Genomic DNA, 20005 nt, shown 5'->3' with positions numbered 1-20005 from the left:
ACAAGCCATGGTATTTTCAATTGCCTTGTATGCATGTGAGAGCTGGACACTGACTAAGGAAGATTAAAGAAGAGTCAATGCTTTTGGGTTGTGGTGCTGGCAAAGAATGCTGAAAGTACCATGGACTGCTGAAAGAATTAACAGATCTGTCCTGGAAGAAGTACAGCTGGAATGCTCCTTGGAAGTGAGAATGGCCACCAGACTTCAACTCACCTGCTTTGGTCATGTTGTAAGAAGAGACCATTCCCTGGAGAAGGATATCATACTTGGTAAAGTAGTGAGTCAGTGAAAAAGGGGACGGCCCTCAACAAGATGGATTGACACAATGGCTACAGTGATGGCCTCAGGAATAGCCGGGATCATGGAGCTGGCACAGGACTGAGCAGTGTTTCGTTCTGCTGTGTACATAGGGTCGCTATGAGTCTGACACAACTCAACAGCACCTACCAACAACATAAATAAATAAAATATGTATCTATCTCTTTTTTTTTTGCCCCCCAACCTATCTTGAAATTATTCCTCCCTTCCCTTCCCATCCCTGGTAACCAGCAAAGAAAGTTCCTTTCCAAATATAAACCTTTCCTTGACTTTGTACAATAATGAATGAATAAGATATTTTTTCCTCCAAGTTCGCCCACATTATGTGGTGTCTTGCAGATTCTGCATTGTTCTTTAGGGTGGCATAGCACTCTATCATCTGTCTGTAGCACAGTTTGTATATCCATTCCTTGGTTGATGGACATTTAGGTTGTTTCCAACTTTGGTATTGAGCCACAGAAGTTCTTAAAAGAGAGAAAGTATTTCTTTTCACCTACTGAAAATAACTAAAACAAACAAACAAAAAGACAACTCAAACCCATTGCTGTCAAGTCGATCCCAACTCAGCAATCCTGTAGCATAGAGCAGTAATACTGTCCCATAGGGTTTCCAAGGCTGTAATCTCCTGGCAGCAGGTTCCCTCATCTTTCTCCTGCAGAGTGGTTAATGGTTTCAAATTACAAACCTTTCAGTTAGTGGCATACCATTAACCACTCTGCCACCGTGGCTCCTTTTATAAGAATAATTTGTAAATATATCGATGTTCTCTTAGCACACCATCGGTAGGCAGTCTTCATCTTCCCTCTTTTTGATCATCTCAAAGCTATTTAAAAGCAAAACAAACCTGGAACCATCATGATGGTGGCAAGCCAGGGGTTCTGATCTGGCAGTGGGGTCCCCAGAATTTGTGCACCAGTCTTGAATAGGCAGCAGCTTCCTTCGTGGGCAGAGGAGGCATCAGTTGATAACCTGTCCAACTCTACTGTGGTTCAGCAGAAAGAATTCCAGCTCTGCCCTCAGCTCGGACAAGTTTACCTGTTAACCTCCGTGGGCCTCAGTTGCTGAATACATGTGATTGTTCTGAACATGGAAAGAGTTCCATATAGTGTCTGACATGACAGCTGCCCATTGGTGGGGCTCTGCTTCCCAGACTAGCCCTATTAGGAGTGCTCACAGAGAACTTTGTTTTCTGCACTTGCTGCCATTTAATATTTTTAAATTTTAAATATTAAATTTTAAATATCTTTTTTTTTGTTTTTTCAGACCACAGTATTTAGACAGCATTTCCTTGGGTCCCCAAAGATCCCCTGCTCTCCTTCTCTCCCCCATGACTACCTCCCATGTCATTCCATCAGTAGGAAGATAGACATCTAGGAAATGAATAACCTAAGGTTCTGGGCTGTTTTGTTGTATGTGGTTTGGAGCCCTACACTCCAGAGCTGCTGTCGAGATACAAGCCAGGCTGTCAGGAAGTGGGTTATGGCTGATTCTACCCCTAAGGACTTTTTAAGTAAGTTGGGGTCATGAGCATTCAACCAGTTCTGCTATTTATAACTCAGACTAGGAGCAAGAATCACAGGTCTGATGCAGGGAAAGAGAGGGTTCCTGCTGAAAGATAAGGAGTATTTACAAGGGAAGGTGCTGGGTCTGGGCTTGTAAGCTAGTGCATGTTAACAGATCAGTTGAGTGAGTCTGGGAGCTTGGTTTGTTTTGAGGTGAAATCTTGAAGGTTGCTCTAAAGAGTAAGGGAAAGTTGATTTGTGTGAAGCTGAAAAATGGTGTCAAAATTTGATCACTTCTCCATAATCAGAAGAAGCAAATGGCCTCACCAGTGGAACCCTCCCTGAGGACTTGAAGGCAGGTTGGTCATCATAGGCCACTGAAGGGCTTTGTCCCTCAGGTCCCACTTACTGATCTTTGTGGGCCTTTCTGGCTGTACCTTCTCAAGATGGGCTGAGGTCACAGGGTGGGAAAACGTTAGTGTCATAAAATTTAATGTTTGCTTTGTTTTTAGTGTTGGAAAAGACTCAGAAGACCCTAGTTTCTTCTCAGGCACAGGGAACTTGAGGTTGTGCAGCTTTGGCTTTCTTCACTTTAATTTTGAGGTTCCAGAAATCACAGGCACTTAATAGGAGCTGACTACCTTCTGCTGGGTCTGTCAGGATCCGAGACTTTTGTTATTTGACCCACCTTAGAAAATACAGAGGATATAAAAAACAGTTACTGGAAATAGTGAGGGATCCGGAAATTGTGTTTTAAATACAATTGAAAGTATATGAACAAGATGATAAGCTGTGAGGGAACTTTCACATTTTACTCTCTTCCATACTGGACTCTCTTCATTGCTAATATGGCCGTGTCTTACAAAGTCAAAGAAGAACACAGATAAGATGCCACAAGAGAATGCTTTTCAAAAATGTTATAATAGTTATCTTTGTAAAGTGCTATTTCGGGTCCTGACTTTATACAGTGCCAAGTGAAGAAACTGTTTGAGATGTGTAGAATCCACGTGGAGGTGGGAAGAAGCAGAAGACCGAGATGTACTGAGCTGTGACTCTCAGACTGAGCAGAAGCAGCAAGGAGAGGTAGAAATTTGAGTTACTTGGACAAACCTTTTAGAGGCTACAGAACTTTAAAAGCTCTCAGAACCACCAGGGTATTTAATCTACTGGAATAGGGAAGGTGTGGCAGACAGCAAGAGCCCTAATGTGGCAGGTGTGACCAGGGACAGTTCTCCATAGCTGAGGGTTAGCCAAGACTATCTTTGTTTCTGAATGCCTCTGGCTGCTCAAGAGGGACGTGCAGAGGGACCTGCCTGATGTTTTCCCGTTCTCTGTGCAATGGCCATGATATCAGTCTGGGTTAGAATGCCACACGAAGAACCAGAGGTCACATTCAGCCAAAGGAGGACAAGACTGTTATCTCCCTCATCTTACTTACTCCCTACAAGTCTTCTGTCAATGTGGTCATTCCTGTTTCACAGGTGAAGAAATTACAGCACTTGCGTGCCAAAGCTAAAGAATGGTGGAGCTGAGATTGTATCTCAAATGTGTCTTAAGTCCAAAGCTGGTGCCCTGTCCCCACTACAAGGGTTTTCAGCCATCTGCTTCTTTGAGGAGGAGGGTTCTGGTGTTTGCAAACAGGTATAGCTATCTAGCGAGCCTAGGGGAGAGAATATGGACCTTCCCTTGGGTCCTCGGTCTGTATCTCCTGGCTCCTTCCTGTCATACTGCAGGTGTACTCCAGGCTTCACTTTGCTCCCTCACTGTATCTTAACTCATCTAGCACGCTCACTTATCTCCACTTATTTGACGTTCTCCAACTTTTTTTTTTTTTTTTTAATTTATTGAAAAATTATTTCAGGGCATCCAGTGACATTCTGTTTGCCAGGTCCAGTGGCCTTTTCTCTGTCTTTATTGCAGTATTTTCTCATCTTTTTCCTTGCCCTCGGATCACATAGAGAATGAATATACTTGTGTGGCATGCTGGGATAAATAGACAAGGTTGCTGGAAGCTGGAGGTGGCCAGCCTTGGGGCTCTAGCTTTCAAGAGGCTATGGGATTAATATCACTGACGTTTACACCTCACCAGTGAGGATGTTTTACCCCGTTTGCTCACGGCATTTGGCCAAGAGGATCACCATCTTGAAGAGGTTCTGTCATTGGCCCTGAAATTTGTCACACAGCAGTCATGACCCTCCCTCCCCCAAGTTTTGGGACCATATCTGCTTTGTGTACTCATTGGAAATTTTATTAATTCCTACTGTCATGGAATTAAGGACCTCTGGTGGCACAGTGTCTATGGCATTTGACGGCTAACCAGAAGATTGGTGGTTCAAACCCACCAGCTGCTCTGCAGAAGGAAGATGGGACAGTCTACTTGTGTAAAGATGTATCACCTTAGAAACCCAATAGAGGTCGCTGTGAGTTGGAGTCAACTTGATGGCAGTGGTTATCATGGAATTATCATGGGAGCAGGTAATGTCACATGTCTAGCCTAGCTCCAAGAAGAAAAGGTCAGGAGAGATTTATGTTCTAGGGCCTAGAATACCTGGCACATGGATAGAGCTCAGTAATACATTTTTAAGTGAATGTGGAGTGAGTTTAGATTCATCCCAATCCTAGCACACAAAAATGCACAGTCCTGTCCCACAATACCCTTCTCCCAGCAGTCCAACAGCTTGTATCCTGTAACAGAAATTCTCCTTGGCAGTGGAGGAACCAATGTGGAAAATGTAGTTTTGTCCTCCATGTAGAAGCTTTCTTGTTTTCAGGTATTACATGTTCTTCCCCCTTCCCCCTTCTTGGTGTCTTGTGACAAGCAGCATTCACACATAAACATGGGATATTGCCCTCACAACATCCTTCAGACACAAGGTAACAGTTAAGTCTGACAATCTCTTAGTCACATAAAGCAGAACATCAGATCAGAAGGAGTGCTGGGTGTAACTGCTCAGTGAATCGATTGCCACAAACACCCTGTCCAAAACGAAACTGGAGAGAGGAACTTAGTTTGAGTGTCTGCTGCCCATAGCACCCTGGCAAATTGCCCCAACTTCATAAAGTTGGGCAATTTCATAAGCTGGTGAATTCTAACTTATTCCACTTCCTACTCCATTGTTTTCAATCCCTGCCCTCCTCCTCTGTCTAACCCTCTCATCCCTGGGCATCTCTGGCTGTGCTCTCTCAAATTCTCATCCTACTTCTGTGCCACCTTCCCTAGTGACCTTTCCTGGCTCCTTTATTAATCCTGTAAGTGAAGTCTTTCCATGAGTTCTAGCCTCAGCCCCTCCCAGCCTGCTCACCCTGTGGCTGTGGCTTTGCCCTTTATCTGGCTGATGCCCAGGTCAGTGTCTATAGACCTGTTGTGTATCTTGAGCCCCACAGTGGCACTGCTAACCTTGTCATCCAAGCTAGAAACTTCAGGCTCTTTCTCTGACTCCCTATAGCTTATTTCCCACATGCATTTGGTTTGCAAACCTGCCGATTTTGTCTCCACTAGGTTGGGTTAATCTGTCTACTCCCTCCTGGTGTCATAGCTACCACGCTGGTTCCAGGGTGCCCAGGCCAGTCTCATTACAGTATAGTTTAGTGTTGAGTCATCTCTGGTCTATGGTGAAATACCAGGGTGGGGTAGAGTGGGTGAAGGGTGGGATGAAGTTTAAAAACACATCTAATTAATAATATGAAAATATATTTAGAAAACAAAAAAGAAATTTGTTTTACAATGTAGGGAGTTATGTTGATGTTGTTGTTATGTGCCGTCGAGTCAAACCCGACTCATAGTGACCCCTCCTTGGGTTTCCGAGGCAGTATCACTACAGAAGTAGGATTGCCCAACCTTCCTTCCGAGGAGTGGCTGGTGGGTTTGAACCGCCAGCCATCTGGTTAGCAGGCAAGTGTCTTAGCCACTATGCTACCAGAGCTCCCGTAGGGAGTTATACTCAATAAAATATTCTTGACTTGAGCTATGCAAATGATTATCTTTTCTGAATATTTGGTTTCTATACTGATGTGAACTAACATTTATTGAGCCCCTTATATATGCTAGGCACCGAGTGCTTTATGGGTATTGCCTCGTTTAACCCTATAACCACCTTATAAGGTAGATTTGTATTATACTCCAGAAAAGGAAGCTGAGGCATAGAGAAGCCCAAAGTCACAAATCTAGTAAGTGGTGGACATGGTATTCTAATTTGAGAAGTCTGACTCTAGAACTCTGGGCTACAGCTAGAGGAGGCATGGGGCTTTTGTATTTTCCAAGAGGGGCATGGGTTTAATGGGCCTCAGAAATCCCTTGCCCCCTGTCCCTCCACACCCTCATGCCCATCTCACCAGCTGGAATGTTCTCCACCTGCCCTTGTATGCCCTGTGACCTTGGGAGCTATTCCCAAGCAGGTTGAGGCATTTTCTCACCTGTGTCACCTGTAGGTACTGTTGCCCTAGAGTGCCCTTTTCTTCATCGCTGTTTATCCCACCTCTGTCTTCTTCAAAGAGTCATTTGTCTACTATTTCCTCAAGGAAGCCTGATCATTCACCCAAGCTGCACGCATCCTCCAGCCTGTCCTCCTTATGCTCTTCTCACGAGCTCTCAGAGCAAACTGAAAGCAGTTGTAACATCCACCGTATGTCTGGGTGTATTCATTTTTCTCCCCCAAACTAAGCTGTACACTTCTGCAATCTCTAGGGTTTGCCTATTAAGATGTAAGCACTTTTGTATTTCTCAGGGCCAACCACGGAATGTGTCATGAAAATGATAAGTATTTCCCAGATTAAGGCTCAAGCAAATGAAATCCAGAGCTATAGTTTTTGAGTCTTAATTTTTGTGGGTCCACCAGATTTCCCCATCCCACAGCAGAACCCAGGAATCCTTCCTAGATCATTAAGGACCCTCTCCTCCCCCTTTGAATGAGAGACCACGGCCTCCCTCTTCTCATCATGCGTGGTTCTCTCATCAGAGCTCCACTCTTCCTCCATGTGACGGTAGTTAAATAAACAGGAAGTTGGTGCTAGCACCTTCCATCCAGAGACTAAAATGAACACTGGCCAGGAGGAAATAAGGGGCCTGGGCTGTACTTTCAGAGATTCTGAGGCTCACTGGGCCCTATTGAGGCTGATTGATTGGGCACTTGTGGGAGAATGATTCTAGAGGGACAGGGCACTCTTGCTTTTGTTTTTGTTTTCCCTGAAGTAGCAAATAGTAACTGGTGAATCAGCAGAGGAAGGAAAAAATGATTTTGGTTTGGTGTCAAAGGAAGAAGTCACTCTTTTTCTCTCTCCCGGAAGCATAGTGATTTGAAGAAGACTTCTTTTCCCCTCTTTTTTTTTTTTTTTTTAAAAAGGTGCTTTTTGTTTTTGTTTGGTTTTTAAATGTTGCCCAGGGTACCTAGTTACATCTTCCTCTCACTAATTATATTTTTCTAACTCGTCCTTGACTCCCATGCCAGGCTCACCTGAATCCCATTGCCTACACTGCTTCACTGTCCTCGCTCCTGTCCTCTGCAGATATCTCTGAGTGTTCCTCATGGTAGATGGTAAAGTGCCCGGAGCACTTTTGGAAGCCCTGAAGGTGTCTGGCTCCCTTAGGCCTGGCCTCACCATCATTGGAGCCTCTGGATTGGCTCCTTACCTGTAAGGATTGGGTACGAAACTTCCCCAGTTGATAGAGGTTGACTCATAGCTTGGAGACGCTTGATGTCATAGATTCCAGCACACAAACACAGGCCTCATTTGTTGGTGGGCAGCATTTGGCAAGTGGGCACTTGACCCACCTTTGGGCATGCTGACCCCTTGGCCACCAGCAGAGCCAGTAGAACGTGTGTTAGGAGAGAAGCCGGCTTTGGGAACCTGCCTAACCATGAGGGTGTCTCTGTCTGTGATGGCTGAAACTCACCAAGCAAGTGGGAAGTTGTGAAATCCAAGTGATAACTCCATTTTGAGAAATTCTTCTAAATCTCTGTCCAAAAAATTTAAAGGCTGCTGTACTTTTTTCCTTTGTTTTTCAGATTCTTTTTGACATGCATAAATAGTAATTGTCATTATCTAACTTATCTAAGTCTTCATTTTTTATTATATGCTATCTGCGGGTACTTAGACAAATCTCCAGGTCATTTGTTACATAGAGTTCAGAGGAAGAAGCTGGCCAGTGGTTTTATTATTGCAGTTAATTTTCTGAATAATGAGGGTAAAACCAAAAAAAAAAAAAAAAATCCACTGCCATTGAGTCAATTCTGATTCATAGTGACCTCCATTGGGTTTCCAAGGCTATAAATCTTTATGGAAGCAGACTGCCTCATCCTTTTTCTGTGGAGCAGCTGGTGGGTTCAAACCACCAACCTTCTGGTAAGCAGCCAAATGCCTTAACCACTACACCACCCGAGGCACCTGATTAATGAGGATAGCCATTATCAAACTTCACAAGTAATGGAGTAGTTCACATTTCCACATGGAATAGGAAAATCTATTTAGGTTCTAACATGGGACACAGGACAGTGGTAGGCCTATATTGAATTCTACTATATATTTGCGTAGTGCCTAAGACTTTTGACTGCTAACAAGGAGGCTGGTGGTTCAAACCTACCAGCCACTCCTCAGAAGGCAGATTGGCCAATCTACTGCCATAGTGATACCACCTGGGAAACCAAAGGAGGGGTCACTATGAGTTGGATCTGACTCAACAGCAGTGAGTTTTGAGTAAGTGTACAGATGTATGTCCTAAAAGGCATATGGCTCTTTGAATTGCATTGTTTCTTCTTCTGCTTGTAAACCAAAGTGTTTCTTCCAGGAGTTTCTGTTGTGCTTAGATCAATTTAAATCTGATAAACTAGATAAATCTGAGTATTTGAGCCAGCAGGGCACCTTTCAGAAGAACACCTTCTTAGACCTGAAAATGCAAGGTTCTGCCTTCAAATAAATGCCTCCAGAGGAGGAAACATGTAGATGGCATTTCCATCTAGTACTTTGACCTTTGACAGATGTGTGAACAGAGGAGCTCAAGGCATGAGACACCAGGTGCACATGCAGGGCACACACGTATGCCTCCCCCTTCCAGGTGCCAGCAGACGTTGAGAAATGTCAGGATCGGATGGAGTGTTTCAACGCTGATCTGAAAGCTGACATGGAGAGGTGGCAGAACAACAAGAGGCAGGACTTCCGCCAGCTGCTCATGGGAATGGCCGACAGGAACATCCAGTATTACGAGAAGGTAACGAGTGAGCGCCACAAGACCACAGTCTTCTCATTAAGGAAGCATTTCTAATGGACAGAGCCTTTTGTGAGGGCCCACCTGGAATCCAAAAGCAGAGGCCCTGTCAGTCCATCTCCTTCCCTTATTTTTATCTGTTTGGTCATAGCTCCCCCAGCATACTTTTGCTCAGCTGTGCTAGACACAGTGTTGAGGCTGGAAATAGTCACCCCAAATCTCCATCCACTTGGGTTTCTCCTGCCTGTGTTGCTGAGAACAGCAGCACTTTTATCTTCCAAGCTCTTTGATCCTGGCAGTAGCTGCTTTCCAGGGCCAGTCAGACCTTCAGTGCAGGGATGCTTCTAGTGAGTGGCGGCTTCAGGTTTACTTTAAGCTCTCTTGGGTCCTACATAAAGGAGTTCTGAATTTCCACTGTATTGTGGACCCGTTTGGTTACCTGGTGAAGCCTATAGACCCCTTATCAGATTACCAAAAACAAACCAGTTGCCGTCAAGTCAGCTCAGACACAAGGCAACCCCTCGTGTGTTAGGGTAGAACGTGCTCCGTAGGGTTTCCAGTGGCTTGTTTGTCAGAAGTAGACTGTTAGACCTTTCTTCTCAGATGCCTCTTGCTTGAACCTCCAGCCTTTTGGTTAGCACCCGAGCATGTTACCCATTTGTACCACCCAGGGACCCTTCTTACCAAAACACTGATTTTTAAATACCTAAAATAAAGGTATAGAGGATTACAAAGTTTTATTCATAGTCCTCTTCTTCTATGGATCTCAGGTTAAATGCTCATAAAACCATGCACAAACATACATCCTTCATCAAGCTCTTTACAATTAAGTTTACTTCTGATATTTCCAACTCTTGTTCATTTCTGCTAATGAATCCCAACATTCCCTAAAAGCTTAAAGTTATAGACAAGGAATAGACCATTCACAGTTCAACAAGTGACTTATAGATGTGAAATGTACTAGAAGCATGCAGCATCCTAGCATAGTGAACAAGTGTTGACTCATTGTTCCCACCATACCTCTAGACCAGGTCTTCATCCCAAATGAGAAGAATCAGTCTCTTTTGAAGGCTCTGATGGTTCTGACTGTTGTCCATCTTTTCAGGTTCATTGGGAAGAGAGATAGGAAACAGTCAATGGTATAGCCCTCACTTCCCAGGTCTCGGGAGAAGGACTGTGTTAGAGGGAAAAACAGAAGATGGCATAATCCTTGTTGTTAAGTGCCGTTGAGTCGTCTCTGACTCGTAACGACCCTGTGCACAGCAAAATGAAACACTGCCTGTTCCTGTGCCAGCCTCACAATCCTTGCTATCCCTGAGCCCATCATTGCAGCCACTGTGTCAATCCATTTTGTTGAGAGCCTTCCCCATTTTCATTGACCCACCACTTTACCAAGCATGATATCCTTCTCCAGGGAATGGTTCCCTCTGACAGCATGACAAAGTAGATGAGATGAAGTGTTGCCATTCTCACTTCCACGGAGCACCCCAGCTGTACTTCAGCCAGGACAGATTTGTTCATTCTTTTTAGCGGTCCATGGTATTCTCAGTATTCTTCACCAACACCACACCTCAAAAGCATCAACTCTTCATCAGTCTTCCTTATTCATTATCCAGCTCTCATATGCAAAAGAGGCAATTGAAAAGACCATGGCTTGGGTTAAGTATGCCTTAGTCTTCAAGGAGATAGCTTTGCTCATCATCACTTGAAAGAGGTCTTTTGTAGCAGATTTGCGCAATGTAATAGATTGTCTGATGTCTTGACTGCTGCTTCCGTGGGTGTTGATTGTAGAACCAACTAATACAGAGTCCTTCGCAACTTCGATCTTTTCTGCTTCCATTGTGCAGCTGTTTATTGGACCAGTTTTGAGGACTTTTGTTTTCCTTATATTGAGAGGTAATCCATTCTGCAGACTGTAGTCTTTAATCTTCATCAGTAAGTGCTTCAAATCGTCCTCACTTTCAGCAAGCAAAGTTGTGTCATCTGTGTATCACAGGTTGTTAATGAGCCTTCCTCCAATCCTGATGCCACATTCTTCTTCATATAATCCAGATTCTTGGTTTATTTGCTCAGCATACAGATTGAGTAAGTATGGTGAAAGGATACAGCCTTGACGCACTCCCTTCTTGATTTTGAACCATGCAGTGTTCCCTTGTTCTGCTTGCTTCCTGATCCTGATCCAGGTACAGGCTTCTCATGAGCACAATCAAGTGTCTGGAGTTCCCATTCTTCTCAATGTTACCCATAATTTGTTATGATCCACACAATCAAATGCTTTTGCATAGTCAATAAAACACAAGTAAACATCCTTCTGTTATTGTTTGCTTTCAGCTAAGATCCATCTGACATCAGCAATGATATTTCTCGTTCCACATCCTCTTCTGAATCCAGCTTGCATTTCTGAAAGTTCTCTGTCAATATACTGCTGCAACTGTTTTTGAATTATTTTCAGTAAGATTTTACTTGCATGTGATATTAATGATAGTGTTTGATAATTTCCACATTCTGTGGGACCACCTTTCTTTGGAATGGATACAAATATGGCTCTCTTCCAGTCAGTTGGCCAGGTAGCTGTCTTCCAAATCTCTGAGCATAGCCGAGTGAGTGCCTCCAGCATAGCATCTGTTGAAACATCTCAATGGGTGTTCCATCAGTTCCTGGAGCCTTGTTCTTTGCCAGTCCCTTCAGTTCAGCTTCAGCTTCTTCCATCACTACCATTGATTCTTGATCATATGCCACGTCTGAAATGGATGAACATTGACCCAATTCTTTTTGGTATGACTGTGTATTCCTTCCATCTTCTTTTGGTGTTTCCTGCATTATTTAATATATTGCCCATAGAATCTTTCAGTATTGAAAAATATTGAGAGCTTAAATTTTTTCCTCAGTTCTTTATGCTTGAGAAATGCTGAGCGTGTACTTCCCTTTTCATTTTCTAACTCCAGGTCTTTGCATACTTCATTATAATAATTGACTTTGTCTTCCTGAGCTGCTCTTTGAAGTCTTCTGTTCAGCTCTTTTATCTTGTCATTTCTTCCATTTGCTTTAGCTACTCTTGGCTCAAGGGCAAGTTTCCAAGTCTTTTCTGACGTCCATTTTAGTCTTTTCTCCTTTCTTGTCTTTTTAACAACTTCTTGCTTCGTGGATATTACTCTTGATGGCATCCCACAATTCCTCTGGTTTTCAGTCATTGGTGTTCAGTGTATCAAATGTATTCTGTAGATGGTCTCTAAATTCAGGAGGGATATCATCAAGGTCATATTTTGGCTCTCATGGACTTGTTTTAATTGTCTTCAGCTTCAAGTTGAACTAGCATGTGAGCAGTTGATGGTCTGTTCCACAGTCATCTCTTGGCCTTGTTTTGGCTGAAGATACTGAATTTCTCCGTCACTTCTTGCTGCAGATGCAGTCAGTCTCATTCCTGTGTTTTCCATCTGGTGAAGTCCATGTGTATAGCCATGGTTTATGTTGTTGAAAAAAGGTGTTTTCAGTGAATAAGTCATTGGTCTTGCACAATTCTGTCATGCGATCTCCAGTGTTATTTCTATCACCAAGACCATATTTTCCAACTACCAGTAGCTCTTCTTTGTTTCCAGCTTCTGTATTCCAGTCACCAGTGACAATCAACACATCTTGATTGCATGTTTGGTCAATTTCCAACTGCAAAAGTTGGTAGAAATCTTTAATTTCCTCATCTTTGGCTTTGGTGTTTGGTGCATAGATTTGAATAGTAGTAGTATTCACTGGTCTTTTTTGTAGGCATATGGATATTATCCTATCACTGACAGCATTGTCCTTCAGGACAGATCTTGAAACAGTCTTTGTGACAATGAATGCCACACCATTCCTCTTCAATTTGTCTTTCCCAGCATAGTAGATCATATGGTTGTGTGATTCAAAATGGCCAAAACTAGTCCATTTCAGCTTACTAATGCCTTCCATTTCATTTTTGACAACTTCCAATTTTCCTAGATTCATACTTCTTACATTCCATATTCCAATTAATGGATGTTTGCATCTGTTCCTACTCATTCTGAGTCATGCCATATCGGCAAATGAAGGTCCCAAGAACTTTACTCCATCCACATCATTATGGTCATCTCTACTCTGAGGAGTCAGCTCGTCATATTTTGAATGCTTTCCAACCTAATGGGCTCATCTTCTGGCACTATATCAGATGATGTTTCAGGGCTATTCATGAAGTTTTCCGGCAATATATCAGACAGTGTTTCACTGCTATTCATAAGGTTTTCACTGGCCAGTTCATTGAGAAGTTGATAGCCTCTTCCTTCTTCCAAATCTGTGTTAGTACAGATGTTCTCCTGTAACCCGTCCACCATGGGTAACCATGCTGGCATTTTGAAACATTGCTGGCATAGCCTCCAGCCTCACAGCAACATGTAAGGCACCACAGGATGACAAACCGACAGACAAATTCGTCTCCCTTAGCTGTTTCTAACTGCTCTGTGCCCCCCTATCCGGGGCCCAGCCTTAAAATGAAGCCACCCCAAAGTGAAGCAGCCCTGAGCCATGCACCTGTCTATCTGGGGCCTGACTTTAAAATAAAGCCTTAGTACAGTTAATCCTTAGTACAGTTTTTTCATGAAGCTCCTGCTGTCTGTCTGGGGTAGAGCCACGTTGGATGCTTTGCATATGTCACCTCATTAAATTTGACCTTCACCATAGCACCATCAAGTGGATGTTACGATTTTTAATTTAAAGCTGAAGAAATGGAGGCTCCGCAAGGTTTTAAAATTCTGCCCAAGGTCACGATGAATTAGGATTGGAACTCAGGTCTGCCAGGTCTGCAAGTCTGAATGGTTGCTACTACTCCACATTGTCAGTGTAGGGGGATAGGGTCACATAGCCTTGGGAGCAGTTCTGCCTTTGCAAAGGCAGAAAGATCACTCCATGTGAAGTGAAGGCCTAGTTCTTCTCCTGACTGTGCCCTGAGGCAGAATGCCTCTCTGTGCCTCTCTTACCTCATCTGTAAAATGGAAGTGCTCCTTCTGCACTGTGCAGTTGTGAACAAGCAATGAAGTACTGCGTGTGTGAGTACCTAGAACGTACCTGGCACACAGTAGGCACTCAATTAATATTACTTCCTTCTCTGGTCCTTTCACCTTCTCTCCATTATTCAGTGGCCTTCCCACAACTCCAGAGCTGACCGGATCACATGTCTCCATCAGTCCTCTTGGTGATTAATCCCAGCAGTCCCAAGGCCCTGTTCCCGGGACTTGAACCCAGGCCTTTTGTTTATGCTAGATAGCCTTCCCATGTACCACAAAAAGGGTCACTGTCTTGGGGCCTAGTCTGGGCTCCTATATTCGTTTAACAAATACCTCTTGTATATTTATTGTGTATAAGGTACTCTGGGCATAAGTTGATAACCAAAACAGCAAGACCCCTTCCCAGAAGCACAGCATGGGCAGTGAGCACCCAGGGGCAGTCTCTGAGTTCGTGCCCCACCCCCACCCCTGCTGGCCTCATCAAGGGTTAGGGAGAGGAGGTGGTTCACAGGCCAGCCTTGTCAAGTGCCCCCTTGGATCTGTACCTGGGGACAAGTGCCTCCCTCTGGCCTCCACCTCACTGTGCCTCTGCCCCTGGCTTTATGGAACCTTCACTGTAGTAGAGGACACACATTAATCACAGAATCCCACAACTGCAGAGTGAAATGTTGCTGTTGTTGTTATGTGCCGTCAAGTCAGACCCGACTCATAGCAACTCCTCCTTGGGTTTCCGAGGCAGTATTGCTAGGGAAGTAGATTGCCCAACCTTCCTTCTGAGGAGTGGCTGGTGCGTTTGAAGCGCCAGCCTTCTGGTCAGCAGTCAAGTGCCTTAGGCACTACGCTACCAGAGTGAAATAAGTGCTTTAAAAGAAAGGAACAGGAAACCGTGGGAGAGGATGTTGCTGTCAGTTACCATGAAGTTGATGCCACGTCATGGCAACCCCGTGTGTGTGTGGAATAGTGCCCCACAAGGTTTTCAAGGCTGAGGTCTTTTCAGAAGCAGAACACTAGGTCTGTTTTCTGAGGCGCCTCCAGGTGAGTGCAAACCACCGACCTTTTGGCAAGTCAAGTGCTTACCATTTGTGCCACCCAAGGCCTCCTTGGAAGGGAATAATGGGGGCAAATTTCAGATTAGGGATGGAAAGGAGCAGATGGAATGGGCAGGAAAAACTGATTTAAGGAAATAATATTTAGTCTGAGTTATGAGAGACAAAGACTTGATGAAAAAGTATTCTAGACAAAGGGAACAACGTATATGAGGGGCCTGAGGTAGCAAAGAGCCTCGTGCATTTGAGGCCTGAAAAGAAGACCTGCGTGGCTTTTCTTTCACTTCCTCATCACTGATGTAGAAGGACTTTTTGGGGTCTGGATGACAGCCTAGGGACAGAGTGGGACTTGGAATGCCACAGACCTCCTGCTGGCTCCCTCGCTGAGACCAAGCTCCTTGAGGCTTCTGGGCTTGCTTAGGTAGAGCGGGATTCCACATCTCGATGCTTCTCCAGCCTCGGTCAGCAGGGAAGGATGCAGGGAGTGATTTCACCACTTTCCAGCTTGAGCTCAGGCTGCCTCACTTTTTCCTCAGATCTCCTCCTCAAATGACTCAACACAAAGTCCTCCCTCACTCCGAACTTGCTTCTAAGAAAAGCCTTGTGCCGTTTTCCTGTTCCTCCCTTTATGCAAGAGAGTGTGCAAAGGGGAGGGGGCAGTATCTCTCCCAAGCAGGGGATTCTTGGAGGAGAAAGCCAGTGTCTTCTGAATTCTCAGTCTTCCACAGGATCTAAAATGAAGGCAGATAGGCATAATAGAAAGACTATCAGTTTTTGGAATCATGAGCTATGCCACTTAATAACAGTGTGTCTTGAGCAAGTTAACCTTTCTGGATCTCCTTTCCCCATCTATTATTAAGTGTGTGTGTGTGTTAGATGTGTGTGTGTTGTTGTTAGGTGCCCTAAGTTGGTTGTGACTCGTAGTGACCCTAGGTACAACAAAAGGAAAGACTGCCTGTCCCGCACCATCCTCACAATCGTCCTCACACTTGAGCCCGTCCTCACAGCCACTGTATCAATCCATCTTTGTTGATGGCCATCCCTTTTTTCACTGACTCTCTACTTTATAATAAATATGATATCCTTCTCCAGGGATTAGTCCCTTCTGACAGCATGACCAAAGTATGAGAGACGAAGTCTGGCCATTCTCACGTCTAAGGAGCATTCCGGCCGCACTTACTCCAAGACATATTTGTTCATCCTTCTAGCAGTCCATTCCATATTCACTAACACCACAGTTCAAATGCATCAGTTCTTCTAGTCTTCTTTGTTCATTGTCCAGTTCTGACATGCATATAAGCTACTGAAAATACCATGGCTTGGGTCAGGTGCACCTTAGTCTTCAAAATAACATCTTTGCTCTTCAGCACTTTAAAGAGGTCTTTTGCAGCAGATTGACCCAATGCAGTACGACATCTGATTTCTTGACTGCTGTTTCCATTGGGTGTTGATTGTGGATACAAGTAAAATAAAATCTTTGGCAGCTGCGATCTTTTCTCCATTTATTGTGATGTTGCTTATTTGTCCAGTTGTGAGGATTTTCATTTTCTTTATATTGAGGTTTAATCCATACTGCAAACTGTAGTCTTTAATCTTCATAAGTAAGTACTTCAAGTCATCTTCACTTTCAGCAAGCAGGGTTGTGTCACCTGCATGTTGCAAGTTGTTAATGAGACTTCCTCTAATCCTGATGCCACATTCTTTCTCACATAGTCCAGCTTCTCAGATTACTGTTCAGTGTACAGATTGAATAAGTATGGTGAAAATATTCCACCTGACACACACCTTTCCTGATTTTAAACCATGCAGTATCCCCTTGTTCTGGTCAAATGACTGACTGCCTCTTCGTCAGTGCACAGCTTCTTCATGAGCACAATTAAGTGTTCTGGAATTCCCATTCTTCTCAGTGTTATCCATAATTTGTTGTGATCTACACAGTCCCGTGCCTTTGTATAGTCAGTAAAACCCAGGTAAACATCTTTCTGATGCTGTTTGCTTTCAGCCAAGAATCATCAGTAGTGATATCCCTTGTTCCATACCCTCTTCTGAATCCGGCTTAAATTTCTGGCAGTTCTCTGTCAGTACACTGCTGCAACTGTTTTTAAATTATCTTCAGCAAAATTTTATTTGCATGTGATATTAATAATATTGTTCAGTGATTTCTGCAAAATGTTGGTCACCTTTCTTTGGATTGGGCATAAATATGGATCTTTTCCATGCAGTTGCTCAGGTAGCAGTCTTCCAAATTTCTTGGCATAAACTAGTGAGTGCCTCCAGCACTGCATCTGTTTATTGAAACAGCTTAGTGGGTATTCTGTCAATTCCTGGAGCTTTGTTTTTTGCCAATTATTCAAGACAACTTGGACTTCTTCCTTCAACATCATCGATTCTTGATCACATGCTACCTCTTGAAATGGATGTCAACCAATTCTTTTTGGTACAGTGACTCTATGTATTCCTTTCATCTTCTTTTGATACTTCCTACATTGTTCAATATTTTTCTCATAGAAGCCTTCAGTATTGCAACTCAAGGCTTGAATTTTTTCTTTTTTTCTTCAAGCTTGAGAAATACTAAGTGTATTCTTCCCTTTTGATTTTCTAACTGCAGGTCTTTGCACATTTCATTGTAATACTTTAGTTTGTTCTTGAGCTGCCCTTTGACATCTTCTGTTCAGCTCTTTTATTTCATCATTTCTTCCATTCACTTTAGCTGCTTTCCATTCAAGAGAAACTTACAAAGTGTCTTCTAACATCCATTTTTTTTTTCTTTCTTCTCTTTTTAATGATCTTTTGCTTTAATATGTGATGTCCTTCATGTCATCCTACAACTCTTCTGCTCTTTGGTCATTGGTGTGCAGTGCATCAAATCTGTTCTTCAGATGGTCTCTAAGTTCAGGTGGGATATACTCAAGGTCATACCCTGGCTCTCATGAGCCTGCTGTGATTTCTTCAACTCCAGCTTGAACTTGCTTATGAGCAATTGATGGTCTGTTCCCTAGTCAGCCCCTGGCCTTGTTCTGACTGATGATTTTGAGCTTCTCTATCACCTGTTCTCACAGATGTAGTCAGTTAGATTCCTATTTATTCCATTTGGTGAGTCCACATTTATAGTCACTGTTTATGTTGTTGAAGAAAGGTATTTGCAATAAGTAAGTCATTAAACCAAAAAAACCAAACTCACTGCGGTGGAGTCGGATCCAACTCACAGCGACCGCTCCTTGGGTTTCCGAGGCAATATCACTATGGAAGTAGTTGCCCAGCCTTCCTTCCAAGGAGTGGCTGGTGGGTTTGAACCACCAGCCTTCTGGTTAGAAGTCAAACGCCTTAGGCACTATGCCATCCGAGCTCCCATGTAAGTCATTAGTCATTCAGAATTTCATCATGCTATCTGTGGTGTCATTTCTATCATCTAGGCCATATATTCCAACTAGCAATGCTTCTTCTTTGTTTCCACCTTTTGCATTCAAATCACCAGTAATCATCAATATGTCTTGATTGCATGTTACGTCAGTTTCAGACTTCAGTAGTTGGTAAACACTTCAGTTTCTTCATCTTTGACATGAGTGGTTGGTACACAGATTTGAATAATAGTAGTATTAACTGGTCCTCCTTGCAGGCATATGGATATCCTATCTCTGACAGCATTGTACTTCAGGATAGATCTTGAAATACTCTTTTTGACGATAAATGTGATGTCATTTTTTTTCAGTTTGTCATCCCCAGCATAGTAGACCATGTGATTGTCCATTCATAATGTCCAGTATCAGTCCATTTCAGCTTACTAATGCCTGGGATATCGATCTTCTCACATTCCATTTCATTTTTGACAACTTCGATTTTCCTAGGTTCATACTTCATATATTCCGTGTTCCAATTATTAACAGATGTTTGCAGCAGTTTCTTCTTATTTTGGGTAATGCCATATCAGTCAATGAAAATCCAGGAAGCTTTACTCCATCCATGTCATTAAGGTTGACTCTACTTTGAGAAGGCAGCTCTTCTTCAGTCGTATTTTGAAACCCTTCCTACCTGAGAGGCTCATTTTCCAGTACTGTTCCCTGCTATCATTAAGGTTTTTGATGGCCAATTTTTTTCCAAAGTGGCCTTGGCCATGTCTTTCTTCCTAATCTTAGTCTATAAGTTCTGCTGAAGTCTGTCCACCAAGCCTGACCCTGCTGGGAAATAGCAGTGGCATAGCTTCTATCATCCCAAGCAACATGCACGCCACCACAGTGTGACAGACTGACAGATGAGTGGTATGTGTAATGAATGAAAATAATTCCACCTAATGATAATGGATGTAAAATACCTAGCAGTGTTTGGGACATAGAAAAACTCAATAAATATTGGGCCCTTTTCCCCATTCTCTCTTTTGGAAGATCCAGAAGTAACCCAAAGAAGCAAATCTGAGGTTAGTGAAAAGGAGTGGGTTTTCTACCCTCTCTGAGTCAAGTGGCTAGCCCATTGCAATTATGATTTCCATTCCTTTGCAAGCCCCACTCACACCTGGTTTAGCGTCTCTGTCCAGTCTGAAAATCTACACAGGCTAATCCAGGGCTTGCTTCCTGCCCTCTCTTCTGCCTTTTTAAAGGGAAAGAATTCTTTCTAATGGAATTTCCCACTCATTGGATATGAGCTTCATGGACTACCATGAATGCATTTAAGCCTTGAAGTCACATTTAAGAGGTAGGGTTGACACATTGGAAACAAACACCTGTTACCTCCCCTTTTTATTACAGTTACAGATAATGTGTTAGGCACTTTAGACAGAGGTGATCCAGCAGGATGGGCAATGAAGTCATAGAATTAACAGATGGACCCCAAAATCGGAAACCTGATAGTGATGCTGTGCATATGTGTGTTTCATTTCAGTGCCTCATGGCGTGGGAGTCGATTATTCCACTTCTGCAGGAGAAACAAGAGGCCAAATAA

General features: G+C 43.4%; 1 protein-coding gene across 1 annotated transcript in view; it reads left to right on the top strand.

Moving 5' to 3' along the window:
• SNX30 (sorting nexin family member 30) overlaps window positions 1-20005 on the top strand; it is a 139415-nt gene extending 119410 nt beyond the window's left edge. The window contains exons 8-9 of the mRNA XM_007936707.1: window positions 8869-9021; window positions 19946-20005. Of these exons, the coding sequence (XP_007934898.1) occupies window positions 8869-9021; window positions 19946-20005 (213 nt within the window). The remainder of the gene's footprint in view (window positions 1-8868; window positions 9022-19945) is intronic.

The sequence above is a fragment of the Orycteropus afer genome, unplaced genomic scaffold (assembly GCF_000298275.1).
Source record: "Orycteropus afer afer isolate SDZICR_OR568_19922 unplaced genomic scaffold, OryAfe1.0 scaffold00037, whole genome shotgun sequence".
Taxonomy (NCBI): domain Eukaryota; kingdom Metazoa; phylum Chordata; class Mammalia; order Tubulidentata; family Orycteropodidae; genus Orycteropus; species Orycteropus afer.
Note: the sequence above shows the minus strand (reverse complement) of the source record. Positions and strands in the feature narration are given on the sequence as shown.